The sequence below is a fragment of the Salmo salar genome, chromosome ssa09 (assembly GCF_905237065.1).
Source record: "Salmo salar chromosome ssa09, Ssal_v3.1, whole genome shotgun sequence".
Taxonomy (NCBI): Eukaryota; Metazoa; Chordata; class Actinopteri; order Salmoniformes; family Salmonidae; genus Salmo; species Salmo salar.
Window position 1 is genome coordinate 16,012,413 of NC_059450.1, and position 25,294 is coordinate 16,037,706.

Consider the following 25,294-nt stretch of genomic DNA (forward strand, 5'->3'; position numbering starts at 1 on the left):
TCCATGACTCATTGTATAAACCCAATAGGTTATTAGTTCACAGGAGTCCATAAGGGGCTAGTGTAACACGGCTGGTACACTTATACAGTGTCTCTATAGACACATAGCCAATATTGGGTTAGTAGAATATTCATAGCTTACAGTCATCAAGAAATATAGAGCAAATAAACAGTGATTGGGATCTGAGGTTATGTTCTGTCAGAATTGGACAAGCCTGATTCCAATGAGCTAAATTACATGAACAACTTAGGAGCTTAATATGATTTAACATATCAGGCATTGGCACAATTATGCCCTACTCTAACGCAGTAAGACCAGCAACAACCTAAAAATAACTAAGAACTACCTCAAGGCTATTAGGTTTGAAAATGAAAAACAGCCACGATAGTGATTTGCACAAGAGAAGGAAAATATGTGTGACGTAAATAGAGCATTTCAGCTGGATAGTTATTTGAGTGACTAAACTAAATAAATGGTCGTATGTAAAGTGCTGTATTGGTAGAATTATGACTTTTCGTTTTATGACAGTATGTTTTGTTGTTGTAAGGTAACACTCCACTTACCCAGAGTTCCTGCTAAGCACTACTTTCACACCCATACAAAATGAATAGAGCAGAGGCCTGCTAAGTTCCGTTATTAAAGTCATGTGCTGTGGCCGTTTCCCTTTCACTAATGAAGAATGAACCAAATCCTCTCTGAGAACGGAAGTGAATTCAGAATCGGAGGCGATGGAAAACAGTGAGCAATAACAACCTCCACATGCCTGTCTGTCACGGAGACCGATCACCTCACAGACATAGGAAATGACTGACTGACCAGGAGGAGCTCGTTGTTAATATGGCACCAGCAGGTCGCTAAAACGGTCTGACCCGGGATAGCCTGTCTCTAGCCTGCATGTTTATGGGCCTTGCGGTGTCCATGGCAACTGTGTTTACAGTCCAAAAAACCCTTTAACACCAACAGGTTCAGCTGCATCCGGTACAGAAAACAATTGAGATAATTACAGGCTTATTTTAAAGGTGTTTAAACCTAATACAACTGTGTCTTCATACCAATTCTTACCTATTTATTATGCTATTAATAGATAATGAATGTGCTACACGAGGCTCTGAGATGTTTTCATTCAGGCTGTGAAATCCAATTATCTTCCCAGTGTTGGAGCCGCTGGGCTGCGCTGGGCTACGTTGGGCTGTCTGACTTAGTCAGATGATAAGAGAGTGTGTGTCTGGTGCTTAAGTCTCCTTGAGAAGGGCAAAGGACGTGACCACTCTCCTATCCTCTGACCGACAGCCAATAATAGCAGTGAGGGTCTGCGGCTACCACTGTGTGGGATACTCACTCCAATCCGGTGTGTGTGTGTGTGTGTGTGGTTATCTGGGTGCGTGTGTAGTTATCTGGGTGTGTGTGTGGTTATCTGGGTGCGTGTTGAGTTTGCACGTGTGTGTATGCTTCTGTGCATGCATGTAGAAGATATAGCAGGACAACCTGTGTATTTTATGGCCACTGCAGTAACCGATTGCATCTCTTTCCCTCATCTGGCACAGAGCTTTTACCTTCCAGTAGCATTGGCCCTAGCAGCTTGACAAATGTCTACTCTTCTCTCCCAGCCTCTCACAGCCAGGCCTGACCCGCTCTCCTCTCTGCCCCCCTCACAGTTACTCTTATTGGAGGCGAGCTCTCGGACGGCGTGTGCCAGGTTCATGTTTCTCATTTTCGCCAGCCTCTCCAGGGAATGGGGTGAGGGTGTAAGGAGGGGTGCAGCCGGCAGACAGACGCCCGGGCAGAAACCTGTTTATTCATGCATAAGCTAACCCCCGCCCCTCGCCACTACCACCTCCCTCCTCGTCCCGATCGATACACTAGGCAGCCCACGCAGACAAAGTCCCTGTTGTCAGGCCACCTGACTGGGACAAGGAGCGTCTGGTCATAAATCGACCTGTTGAGGAGGGGAGAGGAGACACTATGCAGCATCAGCACTACTCTAATATGCCATCCCATTACTCATCTGTCATCTCATTTGCCGGGGTGGAACATGCATAGTTTTCCACATACATAGTGCATGATGGGAGAAAAGGCCCCTGGGGATGAAGTAAGGCTGAGAGGAGGGGAGAATGCGGCAGTGTGAAAAGACATGTTTTTGAATCCTCCATGCTCTCTAGGACATAGACTTTCTTCTCTGGCTTGTCAGTCTCTGGCTTACGTTAATGGCATCTGCTCCAGATCAGGCCCTGTTCCTTCCTGTCACAATACCAGCCACAGGCCCTGACCGTCACACATGTCATCCCAGAGGCTGTTGATTCCTCAGCCCCTCAGAGATGTCAGCCCCAGTCCTCAGAGAGGATGGAACCAGTCCTCAGAGATGTCAGCCCCAGTCCTCGGAGAGGATGGAACCAGTCCTCGGAGATGTCAGCCCCAGTCCTCGGAGAGGATGGAACCAGTCCTCGGAGATGTCAGCCCCAGTCCTCAGAGAGGATGGAACCAGTCCTCAGAGAGGATGGAACCAGTCCTCAGAGAGGATGGAACCAGTCCTCAGAGAGGATGGAACCAGTCCTCAGAGATGTCAGCCCCAGTCCTCAGAGAGGATGGAACCAGTCCTCAGAGAGGAAAAGTCCTCAGAGAGGATGGAACCAGTCCTGAGAACCAGTCCTCAGAGAGGATGGAACCAGTCCTCAGAGATGTCGGAACCAGTCCTCAGAGATGTTAGCCCCAGTCCTCAGAGAGGATGGAACCAGTCCTCAGAGATGTCAGCCCCAGTCCTCGGAGAGGATGGAACCAGTCCTCAGAGATGTCAGCCCCAGTCCTCGGAGAGGATGGAACCAGTCCTCGGAGATGTCAGCCCCAGTCCTCAGAGAGGATGGAACCAGGGAAGCTCCTCTATTTAGCGGATGAGTGGATACATTTCTGAGGCCTCGTTAACGGACGACGGCCATTTCCATTTCCAGCACTCCTAGTCTCAGAGCTCATTGGAAATGGATACTAAATCAGTGTGAAGGAGGGAGAAGGAAGCCCAATCAGATTAAATATGGAGGGGGAAAGGGTTCCCAGGGGACCCCAGATGCCCGCTGGCCATTATGAAACATAATCATTACGGTTTCATCCCCATCAGTGGGGTAGAGGAACCCTCATGGGCAATATTGACAAGCCACACACGGAGGTTTGGAGCACGCCACAGGAGTGGGAGGAGGTTTGAAGCACTCCACACGGGGTTAACTCGTGAGCACGACATTGGATTTCCTGCTTCATGTGAGCACGGGCGCTGAGATTGAGATATGGCTTTAATTGATTGGATCACAAGGCAGGCTTTTCTCCTGAAGACGTCTACACACTGACATTCAGGGTTCCCAAATCAGACAGCTTGCTGTGGGCTCCATCCTTTTTGGAGTACTGAGCAAAAAAAGTATTTTCCCGCTTAAACCAATTGCACAACATGCGAAGATAATGACTTTCAACTTAGAACCTGGAATTGAGTATAAATAATTTGATTTTGCTTCAGTAACCTCAATATTTTTATGAATCAAAACGACTCGGAGGCCGTTGATGTTGACGTTTTTAAGAGTGTGTGTTTATGCTGAGTGAAGTCCCATTCCCACGAGGCAATCTGCTCCGCCCCTTATAAACAAACAGCAAAACGAGCACGCCTCCAGGGCTAATCATCAGTTGTGTGTTTTATGTGAACGCAGGGAGGGGAAAGGGACAGCCTCTGACGGGGCTCACACAGCCATTCCCTAATGGAAACAATGAAACGTTATGCTCAGAGGCTGCTGAACCAGGTGGCATGTCCTGAGGCACTGTTAGTCAGAGTATAACAATCAGCTTTTACAGACTGTTCCTTCAAAAACCCTGACAGACTCTTGGTGTTCTGAGGTCCTTTGTTGGATACGTGTGTGTGTGTGTGTGTGTGTGTGTGTGTGTGTGTGTGTGTGTGTGTGTGTGTGTGTGTGTGTGTAGGACTGACACAAATGTCCTACCGTGGCTCGCCAATCCCTCTGTCAGTCTTGCCATGCAACATTTGAGGTTTAGAAATTCCCAATGTTCAAGTCTCCTGTCCTGCGCTGTTGAGCGCTTGCTTGCTTACTCAGCATCTTCCCACCTCTCTCCATCCCTCGCTCCCGTCTCTCTCTCATTCCCCCTCTCTCGGAGCACGTTTAATACACTCCCTACCCCTGTGCCTGCAGAGAGATATGATAGAGCGAGAGAGAGGGGGGAGGACTCAAAGATTCGGAATGTTTAGCTTGTTAAATGTTGTCTCCTTGACTGCGGTCACCTCCCTGCTCCTTTCCCAGAGTCCTCTGCTCTTCCACCCTGAACCTGCTGAACTCTCAGAGGGGTGATGAACAATGAACTCTAACCCCAGGCTCTCCCTAAGACCTGCCTGTCTGTTTCAGACCAAGGACAGGATCGCCGAGCAGTGGTTTACTAATAAGACAGACAGCCTAACTGGTATTGGAGAAGCCAACCATCCCTGACAATGTCACCTCTCTGTATCTGTCTGGCATACAGAGGACAAGGTCGTATGCAAACAGCTGAGATATACATGTTCACATTAGACAGGGTAATGAGGGAGTGATACCTACTGAAAGATTCCATGCACAGAAACGGATAGAAGGCTGTCACTAACAGTGAATGTGGTGACTGAAATATTGACCCACATTTTGTATTCAGGCTGTGATAGCAGGCGTTTACATGGTCACGTCTGCTAAGAACCCCCCCCCCCATTCTGCAAACATCCTACGAGACTGATCTGCAAACAGAGCGCTTCCCTGAGATTGTGAGCTGTCTGCATGCTTCTGCTCGGAGCTAAAGTTGGTTTTTTTAATTTAACTTCCATTTTCCAAGAGTAGCTTAACAGGAGACACAGAGCATTATCAAACTGCTGCTCAACTTACTCACTGTGTACTTCTGAATGTACGATTCGAGCCCTCTTCATTTAAATGAGTATTCTCCTTGGTAACTAGATACTATACCCATACTAAATGACATAAGATTCATGTTCTTTACCGTCTCGACTCAGACCTTCCTCTTTTGTCTGTTAATTTGCCATCCCAGATATATATTTCGGTAGGTGAATCTTTGACTGGGCTTTAACTCTGAGTAAGGTGAGGTGGGACGGCTCTGTGGGCCGTGGGGTGGGGCCCTAGCCAGCCTGCTGTGTGTGTGTGATAAGAGACCCTATCCAAGTCCTCCTCCTGGAGACAGCAGTTTTCTGAGTCCCATTGAGGGAATAATTACTCTGCCAGCCTCTAAGCTCAGATAGGGATTCCACCGACCAACCAATGGCCCTTAGTGGACTCATCTGCTTTCTCTCTCTCTGATACACTCCCCTGTAGCACTGAGGCAGGATAGGAACGAAGTGAACAGCTACACAGATATGCAGGCTGATTTCAGTGAAGATTGTCTGGGCGGCAAGGAGAAAGGACACGAGGAATCGAGATTCTCCCTATTAAACCGGGACAATGTGTATAAGAGGTGAGCATTGCAGATTTCCAACACTGTCTGTCTGTCACACACAAGTCACGACTGAAGAACAAAAAAAGGTCACATACCAGTAGATCTGTGACTGCAGTAGCCCCACACTGACCCCCGATGGACAACTAGTGCACCTACACTGTCTTCTACACTACAAATCACAGAACCTGGGTTCTCAATCCAGGGTCCTCATACTGCTGTACCGTAGACGTCATATGCTCATTAGTACAGCGAAAACAGGAAGAAATAGTAGTCGTAGATCTCTGAAACCAAGATGGAATTATGAAGAGATTGTGAAGAGATAAGGTGATTCCTCCTCATGCAAAAGAAAAAAATACTTGTTGCAAAACAACCTACTGCAGTCTGTGTGTGCCAAAGAGTAATGGAGTTCCTCACAACAGGGAACTTCTCTGCCTTAATCTAACCCAACAGATAATCACCTCCACCTGGGTACCACTGCCAGCTAGGCAAGGAATGAGGTCTGTTCCTGTTCCACTTCTTTTCATTCTGGTGCCAGCCTCCCCCGCTGGGTACTCCAGCCTGGCAGAGGTCAGCCTCTGCTATGCCCCTCTGGGCCTGTGTGGGGGGTTGTGTGTGGCATGAACCCACTTGGCACAGACCAGACACCCTGGCTGGTTGGCACTGGAGCTTCATAGGATTCCAGTAAAATGAGCGGTCTATGGCTCTGGGCAGAAACAGGCTCTAATATACTGTAGGGTTGGTAATCAAGGACTGTCTGAGGCTTGACATAGCATGGAACAGTATAGCCACGTTCATACCTTCCCACGCTACGTTCTTATTTACAGACACCATGCTGATCTCCCTCCTCCTCTCATCTAGTGTGAAGATAGAGCCCTTAAATCACATGGTAAAGGAGGGCTTGGGAACCAGTAGGCCTATATCATTAACACCCTTGGCTGTGTTGGTTATACTTCAGAAAAAGACAACAAAACATCTTAGTTCCCGATGTCTGAGATGACCTTCAAATCGCTGTTGTTTTATTAGTTAGGCCATCTGTGAATGCCAGTGATTCCAGAGGGACACAAAATGAATTCCATGACCAGGGCTGCCGTTTTCCACCACACTACCATAACTGTTAATACTGTTAGTGTGCGAGTTCCCATGGATGTTAAACCTTTATTGCAGTGTGATCGGAGGGCTGGCTGGCTCTGTGTGTTTAGTGTGTATAGGCCTGTGTTTGTGTGCATGCGTGTGTGTATTACTGTGTGTGTGTTTGTGTGCAGGGCTCTAAAGTCCAACCATTTTGGTCACATGTGCTCCTGAATATTTTGCTGTAAGACCCCCCGATAATTGATGTAATGATTAGGCTTCCCTGTACAGTTGTTTCCGAGTGCCAGAGGGGGAAAAAAGTGAGCGCAGATCAGTTAGAGTCATGGTTGCACCATTACTAAAGCAAAAACTGCTTTTTCCCAGCCCAAACAGTTCAAAAGATAGGACCTGGGGTAGGGGGAGGCTCCGAGGTACCGGAATGCAGTGGAGCGGACAAATCAAATAGGTTAGGCTACTATGGTGCTGAAATGGACAACGCTTTCTAAAGGTGCCGATTAATTCAAAGCATTTGACGCATATGCATATTAGTGCCCAAGCCCCCCAAAGAAAGCCTGAATTAAAACATTGTGCCAGTATACAATAGCTTACAGTGCATTCGGTAAGTATTCAGACCTCTTGACTTTTTCCACATTTTGTTAGGTTACAGCCGTATTCTAAAATGGATTAAATCGTTTTTTTCCCCCCTCATCAATCTACACACAATACCCCATAAGTACAAAGCAACAACAGGTTTAGACATTTTTGCAAATTTATAAAAAACTGAAATATCACTTTTACATCAGACCCTTTACTCAGTACTTTGTTGAAGCACCTTCGGCAGAGATTACAGCCTCAAGTCTTTTTGGGCTTGTCGTTACAAGCTTGGCACACCTGTATTTGGGGAGTTTCTTCCATTCTTCTCTGCAGATCCTCTCAAGCTCTGTCAGGTTGAATGGGGAGTGTCGCTGCACAGCTATTTTCAGGTCTCTTCAGATATGTTCGATCGGGTTCAAGTCCGGGCTCTGGCTGGGCCACTCAATGACATTCGGAGACTTGTCCCTAAGCCACTTCTGTGTTGTCTTGGCTGTGTGCTTAGGGTCGTTGTCCTGTTGGAAGGTGAAACTTTTCCCCAGTCTGAGGTCCTGAGCAGGTTTTCATCAAAGATTCCTCTGTACTTAGCTCTGTTCATCTTTCCCTCGATCCTGACTAGTCTCCCAGTCCCTGCAGCTAAAAACCATACCCACAGCATGATGCTGCCACCCACTAGCGGTTCTGGGGGGGGGAACAGTGCCCCTGTGACAACAATTTTGGACCCCCTTGTGGCCCCCCTAAATGTGGAGTATGAAATCATTTTTACATAACAAATTTTAGCTATCGTTCTTTTTTTTACATCCGTTATTAGACAGTGGCAACGCGGAACACTAATTTAACCCACACATTTTCTAGAGGGACGGCTTTAGGCGGAACACAACAGTATCGTACGATATGACAACAATAACGTCTAATGTAACTGGCCCCAGTTTGCTCCCCCCAGTTGAAATGGTCTAGAACCGCCACTGCTGCCACCACCATGCTTCGCCGTAGGGATGGTGCCAGGTTTCCACCAGACGTGATGGTTGGTTTCATCAGACCAGAGAATCTTGTTTCTCATGGTCTGAGAGTCCTTTAGGGGCCTCTTGGCAAACTCCAAGCGGGCTGTCATGTGCCTTTTACTGAGGAGTGGCTTCCATCTGGACACTCTACCATAAAGGCCTGATCGGTGGAGTGCTACAGAGATGGTTGTCCTTCTGGAAGGTTCTCCCATCTCCACAGAGGAACTCTGGAGCTCTTTCAGTGTGACCATCAGGTTCTTGGTCACCTCCCTGACCAAGGCCCTTCTCCCTCGATTGCTCAGTTTAGCTGGGCGGCCAGCTCTGGGAAGAGTCTTGGTGGTTCCAAACTTCTTCCATTTAAGAATGATGGAGGCCACTGTGTTCTTGGGGACCTTCAATGCTGCAGACATTTTTTGGTACCCTTCCCCAGATCTGTGCCTCGACACAATCCTATCTTGGAGCTCTACGGACAATTCCTTCGACTTAAAGGCTTGGTTTTTGCACTGATATGCACTGTCAACTGTGGGACTTTATATAGAAAGGTGTGTTGTCTTTCCAAATCAAGTCCAATCAATTGAATTTACCACAGGTGGACTCTAATCACGTTATAGAATTATCTCAAGGATGATCAATGGAAACAGGATGCACCTGAGTTCAATTTTGAGTCTCATAGCAAAGGGTCTGAATACATGTCTGTTTTTATTTTTTATAAATTAGCAAACATTTCTAAAAACCTGTTTTCGTTTTGTCATTCTGGGGTATTGTGTTAGATTGATGAGGGGGAAAAAGTATTTAATCAATTTTAGAATAAGGCTGTAACGTAGCAAAATGTGGAAAAAGTCACCTGGTCTGAATACTTTCCGAATGCACTGTACATAGCCTTCCGAATATTTTGCGTGGCAGAAAAACAAAAAATACCATATATTTAAGATTTTCTTAAAACTGCATTGTTGGTTAAGGGCTTGTAAGTAAGCATTTCAGTTAAGTCTACATATTCGGCGCATGTGACAAATAACATTTGATTTATTTGGTACATAATTGGTCTAATATAAAATTTTACCAACTAGTAAATCACCTTTCAGTGTGCAATGTATTATTATGCATACTGTATGGACTGGGATAGCTTATTCTACACTAAACTTTCTATCCATGAGGCTGGGAGAAAACACCGTAGCGCAATGCTGTTTGTTCATTGATTGTACTTACAGATTAGTTATTTTATATAGTAATAGGGTCTATTTAACATTGATCATTAATAGGCTGAAACATTACCTTACAGAATCTCACCACTGCGTGTTTCCATCGCAGAAGAATTAAAAAGAGTCAAATCTGATTTAACTCCGATCGTTTTTTTGATTATAATTTTTTTAGATAGTTCACGCCACGAAAGGTACCGAATCCTGGCAAATAGGTTCCAGAACGCAGCAGTCCAAAACAGAGGTACCGGATCCTGGCAAATAGGTTCCGGAACGCAGCAGTCAAAAACAGAGGTACCGGATCCTGGCAAATTGGTTCCAGAACGCAGCAGTCCAAAACAGAGCTACTGGATCTTGTTCCAGCAGGATCCGGCTCAAATTAGGCACAACATGTACTTCAGAAGTAGCTAGAATTCATAGCACCAATATAGGCTGTATCTCAATCAATTAAAACGATTGTTTCTGGTGCTCCTACATTTAATGATGTGCTCCTAACTTCAAGTCAGTGCTACCAATTAAACATTAACTTATCGCCCTGTGTGCTTTCTGTGTGTGCACTGCAGCCGCCTCTCCTCCACCCATGAGGCCAGATGTTGGTTTACTGGGTCTCAGCCTGCTTGTCTCCAGCTGGAAAGTAAGTACTGAACTGACCTGACTGCCTGGAGGGATACAGTAGGTGGTGGGAGGAAGGATTTAATAATCTCTATGACTCTGTACAGATTTCATATTTGCACTCAGGTGCAAGCCTCTTGAATGAGAGGACAAGCCCTGGTCATGATTCCATAATTCATCTGCATCGACTGACTGAGTCGGAGGTAGAACAACTACTGTAGTAGGTTGGATGCTGCATCGAGATACACTGCGAGTAGCAAAGGGCTGCCCTTTTAACTTGGCTGCTATACATTTTTAAATTTGAGTCATTTGGCAGACGCTCTTATCCAGAGCAGTAATGAGGGAATACATTTTCATATTAGTTCGTACTGGTCCCCCGTGGGAATCAAACCCACAACCCTGGTGTTGCAAGTGCCATGCTCTACCAACAGCCACACAGACCATGGCTCAGTTGGTAGGGAATGTATACTAGACCTATATAATCAGTAATAACCTACAATAACTAGCCCCAGAAATCTATGAGAGAATATGATTAGCATGTATCTGATTAGCACTACAAACTAACTATAGTCAATAAAGGATGTTATTTCCTGCCGTTAAACAGGGGGAGATGTGCTCACAGACAGAGAGAGCTCTGCTGACTAAGCACTTCCCCCAGCCAAGCACAGAGCGCCTTTCTGGCATCGCAGTGGGCTGTGGGCTGGAGGAGACCCCCCCTCCCCCCCAGCCTCTCTCTCCTCCTCTCTTTTTGTTCTGCTATGCGGCCGTATGGCAACGGCAAGCACCAGATGGCTGGTTTATGCGCATCTTCTGAGGAACAATCCTCTGCCATGTCAATAAGACTTTTTGCACTACATATGTAATGTGCAGCGATGAGAGTGCTAGGTCAGTATATTGCGTCACTGCTGAAACATTTGATCGTAAGTACCGCGACATGATGTAGTGTGGAATTGACCGTTGTATAATGCTTGACAAGGTCCTTGATTGGGCCTATTGAATTTCAAAATGTCAGCCATGAAAACATGTTGTAAACTCGATTGAATATATAAAGAAAACGAATGGCGGTAACGTACCTTTATTACAACGTACTAAGGCGGGAATTATCCTTAGAAAGGTATGATTAGGAAAGTATGAGTAGGTTCCCTAAGGAGAGTTAAGGGTTCAGATATGCCTCTAGTGGTGGGCTGTCTTCTGTGTTCCATCTTCTAACTGTCCATCGCCCCTTCAGCCTGCTTTATAGGCCAGAGAGGTTGAATGCCAGGGGGTGTATTGGTGTGTTCACTTGAACTCAACGAGTGAACACACAATCTCAGGATGCAGACAGTAAGCTGTGGTCCACCCTCCCCATCTCCCAGAGTGATCAGCCAACCTAAGCCTTACCATCATAGCTCCCAGCTCTGGGCCCGGGTGATATGTGGGAGAAGGTGAGGCTCCCAGCTCTGGGCCCGGGTGATATGTGGGAGGAGGTGAGGCTCCCGGCTCTGGGCCCGGGTGATATGTGGGAGAAGGTGAGGCTCCCGGCTCTGGGCCCGGGTGATATGTGGGAGAAGGTGAGGCTCCCGGCTCTGGGCCCGGGTGATATGTGGGAGAAGGTGAGGCTCCCAGTAGAGAATATGCAGGGGATAAGCTTTTATTTCAGTGTCATTGGATTAATGCCAGTGACATCTATAATTTCACAGCCCTACCTAATAGGAAGGAACATGAGCTAGTTGTCAATGCAGAGACCCCTTTGTGCCACTTCCTGGAAGTCTAAGCAACCAAGTCACATGATGAGAAGTGGAAGCACTGGCAGGTGGAATCTTCAATGAACAAGGTCTGGATGGGAATAAGGTCTGGATGGGAATAAGGTCTGGATGGGAATAAGGTCTGGATGGGAATAAGGTCTGGATGGGAATAAGGTCTGGATTAGAATAAGGTCTGGATTAGAATAAGGTCTGGATGGGAATAAGGTCTGGATGGGAATAAGGTCTGGATGGGAATAAGGTCTGGATGGGAATAAGGTCTGGATGGGAAGAGTGACTGACAAAGACGTTGACCACTTGGAGAGATTCTGCACCATTCTAAAGCCAGGCGTGAAGTCTGTAGATAAGTATGTATTCTGGTAGGGCATGAAAAACACAGGGTGAAGTTGAAGAGGGCAAGGACGGGAGAGCTGTAAGAGGTGCCGAACACAATCGGCCCTATGGTGGTAGGGTTTTCTACCCCGGACAGGTCCTATGTTGCTTCATCAGTAACATTGCTGACCATCAAGCCAAATAATGCACAACCATCAAGTCCTAGAGCTGTGGATCCCTTGACCACAAGGCCAGAGAATGTAACACCAGCAAATGGACACTGTGATAAAAACGGCCACTCCTCCTAAGAATCCACAGTCCTATGCAAATAGGGCGAGCGGCATAGGGAGGAGGGAGAGCAAGTGGAACCACCTATAGCTCACCCGACGGAGAGAAGACAGGCATCTTCCAGCGAAGAACCAGCAGGACAGGAACGCAAGCCGCAGAAGCCCGAAGACAAGCAATCTGAGAGAGACCAGTCAGTCATCGAGCGAGAAGGAGCGTGAGAGCACAGGGGGGGACTATTTCGAAATCGCTTCCTATAGTGAGTACACCAGCAACTCTTTTCTTCCTGAGAGCGAGGTTAACATAGGTTAATGGTCCTCCAGCGGGGACCCAGAAGGAGTCGGAGACATTGACTGGGAGGCAAGTTCAAATGGAACTAAAAGGGAGAAGAACCATTTAAATGAAATTTGGAAGGAGTGAACAATGGAATATATATATATTTTTTAATATTCCTTAAAGGGATACTTCACTATTTTGGCAATGAGGCCCTTTAGATAAACTTGTGGATACCATTTTTGTTTCTGCGTCTGGTTTGAAGGAAGTTGCGCAATTACTAACTAGCGTTAGCGCAATGAATGGAAGTCTATGGGTATCTTATACAGATATCCACAAGTTTATCTGACTCCGGGGAAGTAGATAAACGGCCTCATTGCCAAAATTGTGAAGTATCCCTTTAAAATCAATTATTTTTTCTATTATGAAATGTAAATAAATGTATTGTATTGATGTTAATCCCTTCTTGATCCCAAAAACTAGCTAAATATAAACAAAACCAAAGAATCTAAAGCCTATTGAATATGAAAGATATATATATATTTTTTTTTACACAAAAAAGTAACAAAACCAGATGATGCAAAGCAAATGTCTGTATCTCATGAAAGAGAAGATAATCAGAGCGCTATGAGTTAAAGCTGATCTTGTTAAACACAAAAATGATGGTGTGTGGAACGAGGTCCCTGATCTCTAACTTGTCCCGATTAGGATTTACGACAATAAGAAGAAAAAAAATATATGCTGATGTACCTTACACTTTATTCAACTTCACAACTCTGTTATAACATTTGCTTGTCTGAGAAATTCAGACTACTGAAACGTTCCTGGTAGTATAGTAAGTCTCAACAGAAATGCACTGAAGTAGTATGGAGAACAAGACAAAGGAGAATAAATGGCTTCAGGCCTGCATGCACACAGCTATGGAGTAAACAGACTGGTTGGTTTCCCCTACACACAGGCTAAGCGCTGTATAGACTGGCCAGCTATGATCACACAGACAGACAAGGGAGATAATTGTCTGTGTTACCAGCTTGCTGGACAGACTGCCGTCTCCCTGAGGGGCTGTACAGTCTCAGGAAAATCAAAGCAGCACTTTGAGCACAGTGTGGTGTATTTGGAGGCATCATGCTGAACAATAATCAATTCAAAAAGGCACAATCCGATCCCGAATAGTCACCCACCCAACAAAAGCATAGGAAAGTACAGAGAGCAGAAACTAAGTCATAAACAAATGAATCCATGGTCGCAAACAACAAACTAAAGAGCGGTGTATATGGAATAGATTGACGTCAGAGCACTGGCACGTGCCTGACATCCTGCCTGACTTAATGGGGTACGACAACATCAAGTCAATGGCTTAACTACTGCAGTGACACAGCTGTTTGTATGTCACACCACCGCAAAATGCATATAGCGTCTTGTGTAAAACATGACTCCACTGGTCCTGGGTCAGAAAATACAGTCCTAAAGCATGTTAACAAACAAAGCATGTTTATTTCAAACTAAAACAGAATGCACCCAACATCCACCCTCTTATTTTGTTATGTTTTTACTTTGTCCTTTGAATCACTGCATTATGATGCACAAATCACAGACATTTATTTTAGGGATAACAGGTCATGTTTTTCATCTTTTAGGATGTTCCTTTTTAGAAGCAATTGTACTGTTCTCACTGTACGTAGGCTATATTCTGCTTATAGACAAGAAGCATATAGGACACCACAAAGGCATTCATTTAAAACGTTGCTGCAGCATAATTTAAAAGAAGAGACAAAACAGGCCAGCGACAGCTGTTTTCAAGTATTCCCTCATCTGGATTCAATCCATTGGAAACAGCCAGGATCCGTACACTCTTCCATAGGAAGGGTCAATGCTCTTTTTCTCATTTACAATTCAAACATTTTGGCAAGCAATTTTCATTAAAAGTTCACCTTGCTTAAAATCGTGAGGGAGGCGTAACAACAACAAAAAAAAGATTAAAAAAAGACAAAAAATATCACCTACCATTTAATCAGCTAGCGAGCCATCTATTGAAGTACACGTTATGTGAGAGATAAAATCAATTGTTAGGTTATCAGACAATATTATGTGAAATACTACCCAGGGTCCATTGGGTCGCTGACATGAGTACAGAGAAGAGACAACTTTACAAAATTATCTTTACCTACTGAGTGATGATTGTCCCCTCAGTGTCTGTTTTCTCTACCACTGGCTGTTTCTCAGCTTCCTCCATCGGCTCACTCAGTCCATTGTCTGCATCCTTTGTGGAGGAGCAAGAGGCGACATGCTGCGAGGGATGCTGCTGGTCCAGGGGCTCCGGCAGGAATTGGGGCTCCACAGGGCTGTGTGTGAGGACCAGTGACATTGAGAGGGCAGGAGTGGGGGACGGGGTAGTGGTGGGCTCAGCCACTGCGTCAGTGTCCATCCTCGACCCTGTTCCATTGACCCACCGAGATGGAGGTTCTACCATGGGTTCAGGTTCTTTCATAGGTTCTTCCTGAGGTTTCTCTGGCTCGTTGGCCCACCGGGGTTTCTCTGGCTCCCCCTGGGTGTCAGTGATCTCCTCTGGGGTGCGGGGGGCCTGTGGGGACACCTGGGGTGGCGACTGTGCCCGTGGTGGGGACAAGGCCTGGGGTGGTGACTGTGCACGTGATGATGACTGGCCCTGGGGAGGGGACTTTGTCTGGAAAGGGGAATGGGCAGGGTGCGGCGACTGGGCCTGAAGGGAAGCCTGGTTTTGGGGTAGTGACTGGGTCTGAGGAGAGGATTGGGTCTGGGGTGAGGACTCAGACTTGGGGGAAACATGTGTCTGGGTAGAGGAATGGAAGTCTGCCTGGGGCTCAGGACCGAGGAGGGCTTCATTCTTGGCTTGAGTTGGAAACTGGGTGGACTGGGGTGGAGCTTTAGGTGGAGACTGGGATGACTGGTGAGCGGTTAGAGGTGGAGACTGGGATGGGGCTTGAAGAAGAGACTGGGATGGGGCTTGAAGAAGAGACTGGGATGGGGCTTGAAGAAGAGACTGGGATGGGGCTTGAAGAAGAGACTGGGATGGGACATGAGATGTTGACCGAGTTAGAAGAGTTGGAGTTTGAAGCAGACCCGGTTTAGTTAGGAATCCAGGTTTAGGTTGAAGCTTGGACTGTAGTTGCAGCAGGGCCTGAGGTTTGCCTTGGGTCAGGGAGAGGGTTGGGGTCAGGGTAGGAGTAGGGAGCAGGGGTTGTGGTAGAGGAAGAAGGGGTGTCCAGGCTCCACGTTTGTTACGGTCCCTCTCACGTTCCCTCTCCCGATCCTTCTCCCTCTCCTTTTCACGCTCTCTCTCCCGGTCACGCTCCTGCTCTCGTTCACGGTTGCAACGCTCACGGCCACGGTCCCTTTCTCTCTCGCGGTCCCTCTCCTTCTCACGGCTCTCTCTCTCACGCCGGTTGCCATTCATCTCCTTCATGAAGTCAAAGTCCCTGTCCCGGTGCTGCCTGTCCCAAGGGCGCCGGCACACATCCAAGTCCTGGGGCATGTCAGCATCAGCGAACGGTGCTGCAGCATCAACTCCACCACGACTCCACGCCGGGCCCCCTCCAACACCACCAGTACATACTCCTCCGCCTACCCCTCCTGCTGATCCAGCGCGGTTCTGGTTCCCAAAGCGGTTGGGGAAGTTCTGCCCTTGGTTAGAGCCAGGGCGCGCTTCCTGGAAGCCCTTGGAGACCGCGGCCGGAGAGCTCCGCATGTCACGCTCATCAAAGTCCCCTCTGGGTGGCCCCCAGCGACTCGGGGTCTGGGGGGTGAAGCCGGCGAGGGCCTGAAGCCGCCCTGCCACGCTGTCTCTAGCTGGCTCTCTCACTGGGGTCTGGAGCAGGGCAGGTCTGCCTCTGCCCAAACCCCCACCACCTCCACCCATGGACTCTCTGTGCTCCAGGGGAGGGGTCCTCAGCAGGCCTGTGCTCTGCTTGTCCTGGGGCGGAGGGAAGCGGTAGTCTTGGTCCCCCCCCTGCTGGCTATTATCAGCTCCAGAGGAAGGCTGGTCCTCAGCCGTGGACATGCTTTCGTTTGAGGGGTTGGGCCCCCGGTTGAAGGCCTCCTCGGCCCTGTTGAAGCGTTCCATCTGGGAGGCCGCTCTGGCGCGGGCCTGGGCATGGAGGGATGCTTCCAGGAGGCTCTGTTGGGACAGGCCCTGCTGCATCAGGAGGGGGAAGCGGGCCCCGGCACCACGGAGCATCGTAGGCCGGAGGTCCAGCGGCATCAGCCCAGGCATCCTCTGGCCAGGCAGGCCCTGCTGGTGCAGGGGGTGGGTAAGGGAAGCTGAGGGGTGCATCCCCAGAAGACCCATACCACGACTCATTGCATTCTGCATACCTAGAGAAAGAGGAAAACAAGAGATTATTTAACAGTAAAAAGCAGGTCTTATCAGAAAAGTCTTGAGAAAGTGAGAAGCTTTTCAAAAGTCATTAAGAACAAACAAAAGAAAGTCAAAGCTTTCACCTAAACCCTAGGTTATTGTTTGGTATCCTCTTACCTTGCAGTACTAACTCTGCAGCTGCATCCATGCCGTCAGCAGATTGGCCCGTCTTGTCATTTGCTGCTTGCTGCGTCTGGACTCCGGGTTGAAGCTGGTTGAAGACCCCTTGTCCAGGGAGAGTAGAGGGCATGAAGCTCCCTGGGATAGTGGCTCCGTATGGGGAGTCCTTCATGCTGTCCTGAGCCTGCGACATGGAGGCCGGCACCAGAGCTGCAGGAGTGGAACAGAACATATAGGGCAGTATTTAAAAAAAAAATTAAGTATGTTTAAATAAAGCAAGTCGCTGGCTTCTTACAACATTTGAGGCAATATTTACTCCAAAAGTAATGCATGTAATGACTTCTATAGACTCAGTCAGGTCATGCATAACTTACTTATAGGAGCTGAGCCCATGCCTCCTTGCTGAGGAACACCTGCTGCCTGCATGAAACCTACAGGAGGGAGAAACAACACACCATTATCTGGATTTCTAAACAATATATATATATATTCTTTAATTCAATACTCTTCACTGGCAGCTGCATCAGACTGCTGTGTCTTACCTGGAGGAGGCTGGGAGGCGTTGAAACCTGCTCTGAGGAAGGGGGGCAGGGGGCCATAGCCTGGCGGGGGCATCGCCATGGAAACAGGGAAGGATGGAGGCACAAGACCCACGGCAGGGACAGCCTGAGCCACAGGGAGCTGAGAGGGGACAGACAGGGGCGTTAAACTATCGAAATGAGGGATGAGATGAATATGCAATGATGCGCTGTGATTCCTGTAACATCGTTTAACAATCAAATCACAGAATTTAGAGGAACAATAGTTTTCCACTGATAATCAGGTTAAGACCAACACTGTGAAAGAATACAACAGCAACATTAAAATGCTTTGGGTGTTGAGATGTAATAGCTGACTGACGAGTTGAATAAGGCCTTGAACCTGTGTGTGTGGGTAGGTATGCATGTCTGAGCTTAGTAGTAGGGATGAGCATTTGAAATCATTTCACTATTCAAACAATATAATACATATTTTTCGCTCAGTTTCAGCAGAAGGATGGGGGGGGGGGGGGGAGAAGCAGGGGTGTGTGGGAGAGTGAGTGAGTGGCGCCATACAGACTCACGCTAGTTAGACAAACTTGTTCTTGCCATAGGTTATCTATCATACCATCTGGTAGTGCGCGCCTGTCTTGACTGCATCAAATCACTGTAAAATAGCTAGCCAACTCCAGTAGCCAGCTACGTTAGCCAGCTAGCTAGCTAAAGTACAACAATTCCATATGAAACAACGGCCTACCTGCTAGTTGATCATTGTAGCTTACTCCGTCTCATTTAGCCAACTTAAATCCGTAATTTTTTATTCCAGTTTGCGTCGACTAGAAATCTCCCACTTCACTTGCTACACATGGAGCCTCTGACTTTAGCGCCACTGATTGACCGACAATAACAACAAGATAAAAGTGTGAAACGTGTGTGTGGGCTACCGGTGAGTCTTTATGGGGTGCACTCATAAAAACTGTTGTTTTATACAAATGTCATCGTCTGTCCTTCTAGGCTATATAGCAATGTCACAAATGTTTATAAAAAAAAAAATAGACAATGTCTCTTCATTGTTAAAATAGGCTTATATATTTGGGGTATTTAGTAAATCGAATACCAACGTCCATTCAGATATTCGAATAACCTGGCATATCCCTACTTAGTAGACACAGATTAACTCTGAGATGAGTTGAATACTAATTACCTAAACACTTCCCCCACCTACTGAGCCAAACCTTCTCATGAGGCCCACCCAAGAACAAAGAAACAGGCTGGGTATCCTGCATTCACTCAACAACCCCATCATAAAGGAGTCAGGAAGAGAAACCTGAGGCCACTCTGAACACTTAAGGCTAAGCACCCCACAGACAGGGCAGGCGGCTAGCACTAATCACAGGAAGACTATGGTGTTCAGTTTCACACCACTGACTGGCCCCATGGTAGACGCTTAGTACAGAGGAAACTGAAATGTGAGGGGCCCAGTAAATTCCACACTCTCACTCACTCACACACACACACACACACACTCACACACACACACACACACACACACACACACACACACACAAAGGATGATGAAAGCAACGCACAAAACAACGTATTTATGCTTCAACGTTGAATGTTAGATCTGAGGTTTGGGTACCTGTACGGGCATCATGGACACCTGTTGGCTGAAGGCCTCCTGTTGGCTGAAGGCCTCCTGGTGGCTGAAGGACTCCTGGTGGCTGAAGGACTCCTGGTGGCTGAAGGCCTCCTGTTGGCTGAAGGCCTCCTGTTGGGTCTGTTGGGTGGTGTTGGCTGTCATGGGTTCAACACTCACAGCCTGGCTCACAGCCTGGCTCACAGCTTGGCTCACAGCTTCCTTCATTGGCTCTGGCGCATTCTTGGCTGCTTCCCACTCTACAGTAAAAATAAAACAGAGGATTAGAGAATAAGATTGAATGTGCGACACTTGATTGTTCGTTTTTTGTTACTTTTATTTCGTATCAGTATTTTTTTAAACTGCCTTGTTGGTTAGGGGCTCCTAAGTAAACATTACACTGTAAGGTCTACCTACACCTGTTGTATTTGGCGCATGTGACTAATAACATTTGATTTGATAGTCACATCTACCCTGCCCTGCTGGGGTCTGTTTCTCTGTGGGAAGTCCTTCTCTGATAAACCCAAATCTTAACAAAAATAAGCAAATGCCAGGAAATGTGTTAGGTGTCAAGAGAGTTAATGTATGTGGGTGAGAGAATGTGTCTGCTGTTTATCTATGAGTGAACATTAGTGTTGAGCTTGTAATTCCTGTGCTTGTGTATGTCCAGTGTGTGTTTCCACACACACACATACACATTATATATACATACACATTATATATACATACACATTATATATACATACACATATATACACACACACATTATACACATTATATAAATATATATCATCACTAGTGTTGATCCTGCTTGTCCTGTGTTTGTATATGTCAGGGCATCAGCATGTAGCCTGCTGTGTCTGCTCACCGGCGTTGACAGTCTCCTGGTCGATCATGCCTCCCTCAGCAAAGCCGTCCAGGTCGTCCAGCTTGACCTTCTCCCAGGGGATGTAGGTGACCCCCAGGTCCATGTCCCAGAACTGCTTATACTCCTGCTTCACTCCCTTATTCAGCGCCCATGCAATCTGAACACAGCAAGAGAACACACACACATACATACAGTACATTCAATTGTCAGGGGATACATAAAAGAGCAGAAATATTGAGGCCATTTGATTCCCAACAGGAGAGAATGAAATATGTACCAGCTGTGTTGCTATGAGGTGAGTGGTATGGTAAGCGAGGCGCCCAAGCAATTTAAAAACATTACACACACAGAGGACATGTCCTGACTGCAGTCAAATGGCAATCACATCACAGTACAAAATGGAGCGGGGGATCTTCGACAGGCATAGTATAAAAATGAGCAGGAACTGTAATGAAATATAATGGACTTCACCTTGATGATCTTGGAGACGATCTTGAATGAACCAGCGCTGAGTTTCTGTATGGCGCAGTAGGCATCCTGTCTGTGGACCATACAGATGTAGGCACAGCCACGAGGAGGGATCATCTATAGAAGGAAAGAGATAGAGGGACGTAGACCAAGAGTGGATGAAAGTAAGAGGGTTAGGCAGTTAATAACCCACAGTAAAGTCAGAATTTGCTCATTAAAAAGTGCCTGCTCTGGCTTACAGAGCCAAGTGAGTCTTTTACACTGGACACAGTTGCGATGATTCATATTGCCCTCAGGTCAGAGGTGACAAACGCCTGCTAAACCACATAACGAGCAGAGGTTAATGGAGTCAACTCACTCGGAGACGGCGAGAGAGAGGGGGAGGATGCTCTACTCACATTTATCGACTCAATCTGACCAAACTCTTCAAACAGGTTGGTGAGGTCCTGCTGACTGGCCTTCTTGTCCACCTGTCCCACCCACAGAGTGGTGCTGCACACTGAGGACACAAGGTATAGAGGAGATGGTGGCTTAAATCATTAAAAAGGTGGTAAGTGTGCACCAAGTCTGGAACCAACAGGACCCTGAACATATTCTACCCCCAAGCCACCACCGGACTATCTGCATTGACCCCCCCCCCCCCCCCACTAACTCTTTTGACTCATCACATACGCTGCTGCTGCTGTTTATTATCTATCCTGTTGCCGTACCTATATGTACATATCAACCTCAATTACCTCGTACCCCTGCACATCGACTCGGTACACCGTGTATCTAACCAAGTTATTGTTACTCATTTATGTATTTTCCTATTCTTTTTTTCTCTCTGCTTTGTTGGGAAGGGCCCATAAGTAAGCAATTCATTGTTAGTCTACACCAGTTGCCTACGAAGCATGTAACAAATAACATTTGATTTAAAAAATATAAAGAAAGAAGTGACTGTGGACATTTCTATGATTAGGGATACACAGAAACGCGGTAGGAGTTATTAGTCAAGGTGAAAAGGTGCCGGATTGAAAGCTTGTATTACCACTGAGAAACCTGGATCGGATGGGAGGCAGTCCTTTCTTCTGACGCTCTTTCTCTCGCTCGCGGGCTTGTCTCTCGCTGGAGTAGGACCGCGACGACTTCCTCTTCCGCTCTCTGGAGCGTGACCGCGAACGCTTACGGTGTTTCCGTTTCCGAGAGCCTGACCGTGATCTGGACCGTCTCTTCCTGGGAGATCTAGAGTAGAGGGTTATTCTGAAGGTAATTGTGATGCCAGTAGTCGTGGAAAGATCAACATGGATGGTGGTGCTATAATCTGCGACTGTGCAAAGTGTCTCGGGTAGCCTTATGGACTGTGGATTGGGTCCCGCGACTCACCTCGATCGTGACTTAGACCGTGTTCTTGACCGCGTGTCGACCATCTTGGACTTCTTGTCCTCTGGTTCGGAGCGCTCTTCATCCATCTCTGGCCCGTCGTCCAGATCCATGTCCTATAACACAGGCATCATTACAACAGAGCTCTACTTACAAAGACAACAGCGCTCTAACAATTGCAGAGATTCTTTTTTTATATACGGACACAAAAGTTTGGACACACCTACTCATTCAAGAGTTTCTTTATTTTTAATATTTTCTACATTGTAGAATAATAGTGAAGACATCAAAACTATGAAATAACACATATGGAATCATGTAGTAACCAAAAAAAATCACAATATATTTTGGATTCTTTAACTTTGGGGAATGCCAAGAGTGTGCAAAGCTGTCATCAAGGCAAAGGGTGGATACTTTGGAGAATCTCAAATATATTTTGATTTGTTTAACACTTTATTGGTTACTACATGATTCCACATGTGTTATTTCACCGTTTTGATGTCTTCACTATTATTCTACAATGTAGAAAAATAGTCAAAATAAAGAAAAACCCTGGAATGAGTAGGTGTCCAAACCTTTGACTGGTACTGTAAATATCGCTTCAGCCAAAGTCAGTGAGGGAAACAAGGGCCTACCTGCTGCTGGTTGTCAATTGAGTCGTCCATCTTGTTTTGTGCCGCCGGGTGCTGTGATTGGCTGCTGCTCTGTTGGGGCACGGCCGTGTTCTCAGACCCAAATATTCCATCCTGCCCTTCCATGTTCATGGACTGGAAGAAAGTCAAAAGGTTATACTGTCAAGAGGGGTTCAATACATGGATATGACAAGCAAACAGTCAGTGACTCCATAAGTCTCTGGAGGTGATATGTAGGTACCTTCTGCTGGTGCTCCATGAGCTGCTTCTGGAAGTGCTCCAGGTTCTGCTGCTGTAGCTGCTCAGCCAGCTGGTGGAAGATGGAGTCAGACACCATGGGCCTGGAGGGAGACGGGGAGGACAGACAGAGGAGACGGGTCAATAGTTCAGTTAACTACCGTTCCGTCACACAGGTAGAGGGCAGTCAAAGTGCATACACACAACCGGTGACATATTCCACAGCAGGGCTCTCCAACCCTGTTCCTGGAGAGCTACCGTCCTGGAGGGTTTCGCGCCAACCCTAATCTAGCGCACTTGATTCTAATAATTAGTTGGTTGATAAGCTGAAACAGGTTAGTTACAACTGAGGTTGGATTGAAAACCTACAGGAGGGTCGCTCTCCAGGAACAGGCTTGGAAAGCCCTGTTCCACAGGATCTTAGATGTTTTGGGTTGATGTTCACACTTACATCTGGGACGATTGGGCGTCCTTTTTGGGGTCTTCAGAGCGTTCTGAATCATTCCCAAAGTCAAAATGGCCCAACATTTTCTGCAACAAATGGAGAAAGACAATTATTAAAATACAGATCTGAGAGTCACGTAGTACGTAGTTATCACACAAAACATTCAAAAGTAAACAACCAAACATACTTCCATTCCATGTATGTGTCTGTGGCCTTGATCTCTCACCTTGTTGAAGGAGGAGATCCTCTGCTCCAGGGGGTTGAGCTGCATGGGATTGGCCGTGGCGGCTGCAGTGAGCTGGGCCGTCAGCGCCTGCAGCTGAACCACCAGTCCGGCATCCAACGCCTGAAGCAGAGATGGCTGGGGCTTCTGCTGCTGCATTTGCAGGCTCTGCACCAGCTGCTGGAGCTGTTCACACAGATACACAAACAGATAGACAGGGTTAGAGCAGGAGACTTTGCAGGGCTCCATCTAGTCATTTTTCTAAGGAATGTTTTGTAAACAAAGGAGCATCAGAAAGGTCAGAAGTTCAAGATCAAAAGTGTTTGTGTTCACTATCATTGGTCTCCATTACACAGACTCAAGTAAAAAAAAATCAAATAAAAGGATACTGGGAGATTCTGGCAATTGAGTAGTTACTGTACCTCGAGACTTCATGTTATTGCGCTAACGCTAGTTAGTTTTGTGTGCCAATATTATCTCCAACTTCGTTCATAATGCACTCAGAGTTCATCTGACTCTGGGTAAGAAAAACTTAATTGCCAGAATCTTGCAGTATCCCTTTAAAACATGACAACAATCTGAAGAGGCAGTGTCTGTCTCTGAGCTTCAAATTAGATACTGAATTGACAGGCTGAGGATCAGGGAGATGCTGTGCAGACTGACCTGTTGGCCGTGTGGACTCTGCAGGATCTGGGCCACAGCAGCTACAGTGTCTGTGTTGGAGAACTGTGACGCCCAGTCAGGCAGACTGGATACGATGTTGGCTGGGGTGGCCGGGGTCGCTGGGGTACCTAGACACAAACAGAACATCAATCATGAGAAATCAATAACAATAAAAACAAACATCTACATTTGAAGCTGATTAAATACCTAATCACAAGGCAGCCTCTGAGTATTTTGTGTCAGTTCAGGAGAGAGGACTAATTTCGCCACCAGGTGTCAGTATAGACCTATATGTCTTATGGATGTGTTGTGTGACTGACCAGGCGTGTTGACTGGAGCATCCCGGCTGGTCATGACTGGGGTGACACTGGGAGGGGGAAGTCCTGCAGCCATGTCCAGCAATGGCTGGATGATGTCACTCTTGAAGACAGCGTTCTTCTGCCAGAGGTTGAGGACCCTGACAATCTTACTCTGGAACACAACGGAAGGAAGAATAAGCTCCTAGACAAGATCTGACAGACACAACCCATTAAAACTAGACCCCTGCAGCGAATGAGTCTGTCTAAAAGTTGATGGTGTATACAAATTTAGAGTAAGAAAAGAACATATTCATTGATAATATGGTTTTTCAAACAATGCTACAGAGCAGATCTATCACTAACAATACAGAGGATATGTGTAGTCAGAGGTAGAAGAGGAGGTGAAAGCTAGAACAGTGTTTCTGAATAGAGAAACCAAAGAGCTGTCTCTGTTCCCACCGTGACCCACCTTGTCATCTGAGGGGCAGCGGTAGAGATGTTGGAAGGTTCCAATGATGTTTTTGCTGAAGCGCGGGGCAAACACATCCTTGTCCTGGCCAAACTGGTGCCGTGACTGCCGCACGATGGAGTCCATGACATACAGGCCTGGGACCTTGTACTCTGGCTTGCACTGTCAACACAACAAGGCTGTTTAGCGTCTGTGGGGTGAACAGCCTATGATTGGCAAGTATCCCATTCATATGTGTAGCACAGATTTGTGTTCTATTTTACTCTGTTTGGGACTGGTAAAACTAAAAGAAGAGAAACTCACTTTCTGAACAAACTTTTCCACGCCCTGGACAACATGTTTGTAGTACTGAAAGAGAAGGGGGGAAAAAGAAAAGACGCCTTGTGATACCCCACCAAAACATCAACTACAGCATCCCTGGAGACAAAGA

General features: G+C 46.8%; 2 protein-coding genes across 4 annotated transcripts in view; both read right to left on the reverse strand.

Annotated features, from left to right (window-relative positions):
- The window catches only part of LOC106610786 (rho guanine nucleotide exchange factor TIAM2-like), a 125,240-nt gene extending 110,367 nt beyond the window's left edge, over positions 1–14,873 (reverse strand). The window contains exon 1 of the mRNA XM_045723425.1: positions 14,693–14,873. The gene's annotated coding sequence lies outside the window, so the exon portion shown is untranslated. The remainder of the gene's footprint in view (positions 1–14,692) is intronic.
- The window catches only part of LOC106610788 (SR-related and CTD-associated factor 8), a 37,466-nt gene continuing 25,439 nt past the window's right edge, over positions 13,268–25,294 (reverse strand). For all 3 annotated transcript variants that reach the window (XM_014210365.2, XM_014210367.2, XM_014210368.2), the window contains exons 3-20: positions 25,168–25,212; positions 24,865–25,026; positions 24,417–24,567; positions 24,097–24,224; positions 23,437–23,619; positions 23,217–23,296; positions 22,770–22,869; positions 22,532–22,663; positions 21,900–22,012; positions 21,565–21,758; positions 20,933–21,033; positions 20,538–20,651; positions 20,067–20,223; positions 19,202–19,458; positions 17,584–17,722; positions 17,416–17,472; positions 17,039–17,251; positions 13,268–16,878 (exon numbers count right to left, since the gene is read on the reverse strand). In XM_014210365.2, the coding sequence (XP_014065840.2) occupies positions 14,693–16,878; positions 17,039–17,251; positions 17,416–17,472; positions 17,584–17,722; positions 19,202–19,458; positions 20,067–20,223; positions 20,538–20,651; positions 20,933–21,033; positions 21,565–21,758; positions 21,900–22,012; positions 22,532–22,663; positions 22,770–22,869; positions 23,217–23,296; positions 23,437–23,619; positions 24,097–24,224; positions 24,417–24,567; positions 24,865–25,026; positions 25,168–25,212 (4,512 nt within the window). In that variant the 3' untranslated portion in view covers positions 13,268–14,692. The remainder of the gene's footprint in view (positions 16,879–17,038; positions 17,252–17,415; positions 17,473–17,583; positions 17,723–19,201; positions 19,459–20,066; positions 20,224–20,537; positions 20,652–20,932; positions 21,034–21,564; positions 21,759–21,899; positions 22,013–22,531; positions 22,664–22,769; positions 22,870–23,216; positions 23,297–23,436; positions 23,620–24,096; positions 24,225–24,416; positions 24,568–24,864; positions 25,027–25,167; positions 25,213–25,294) is intronic.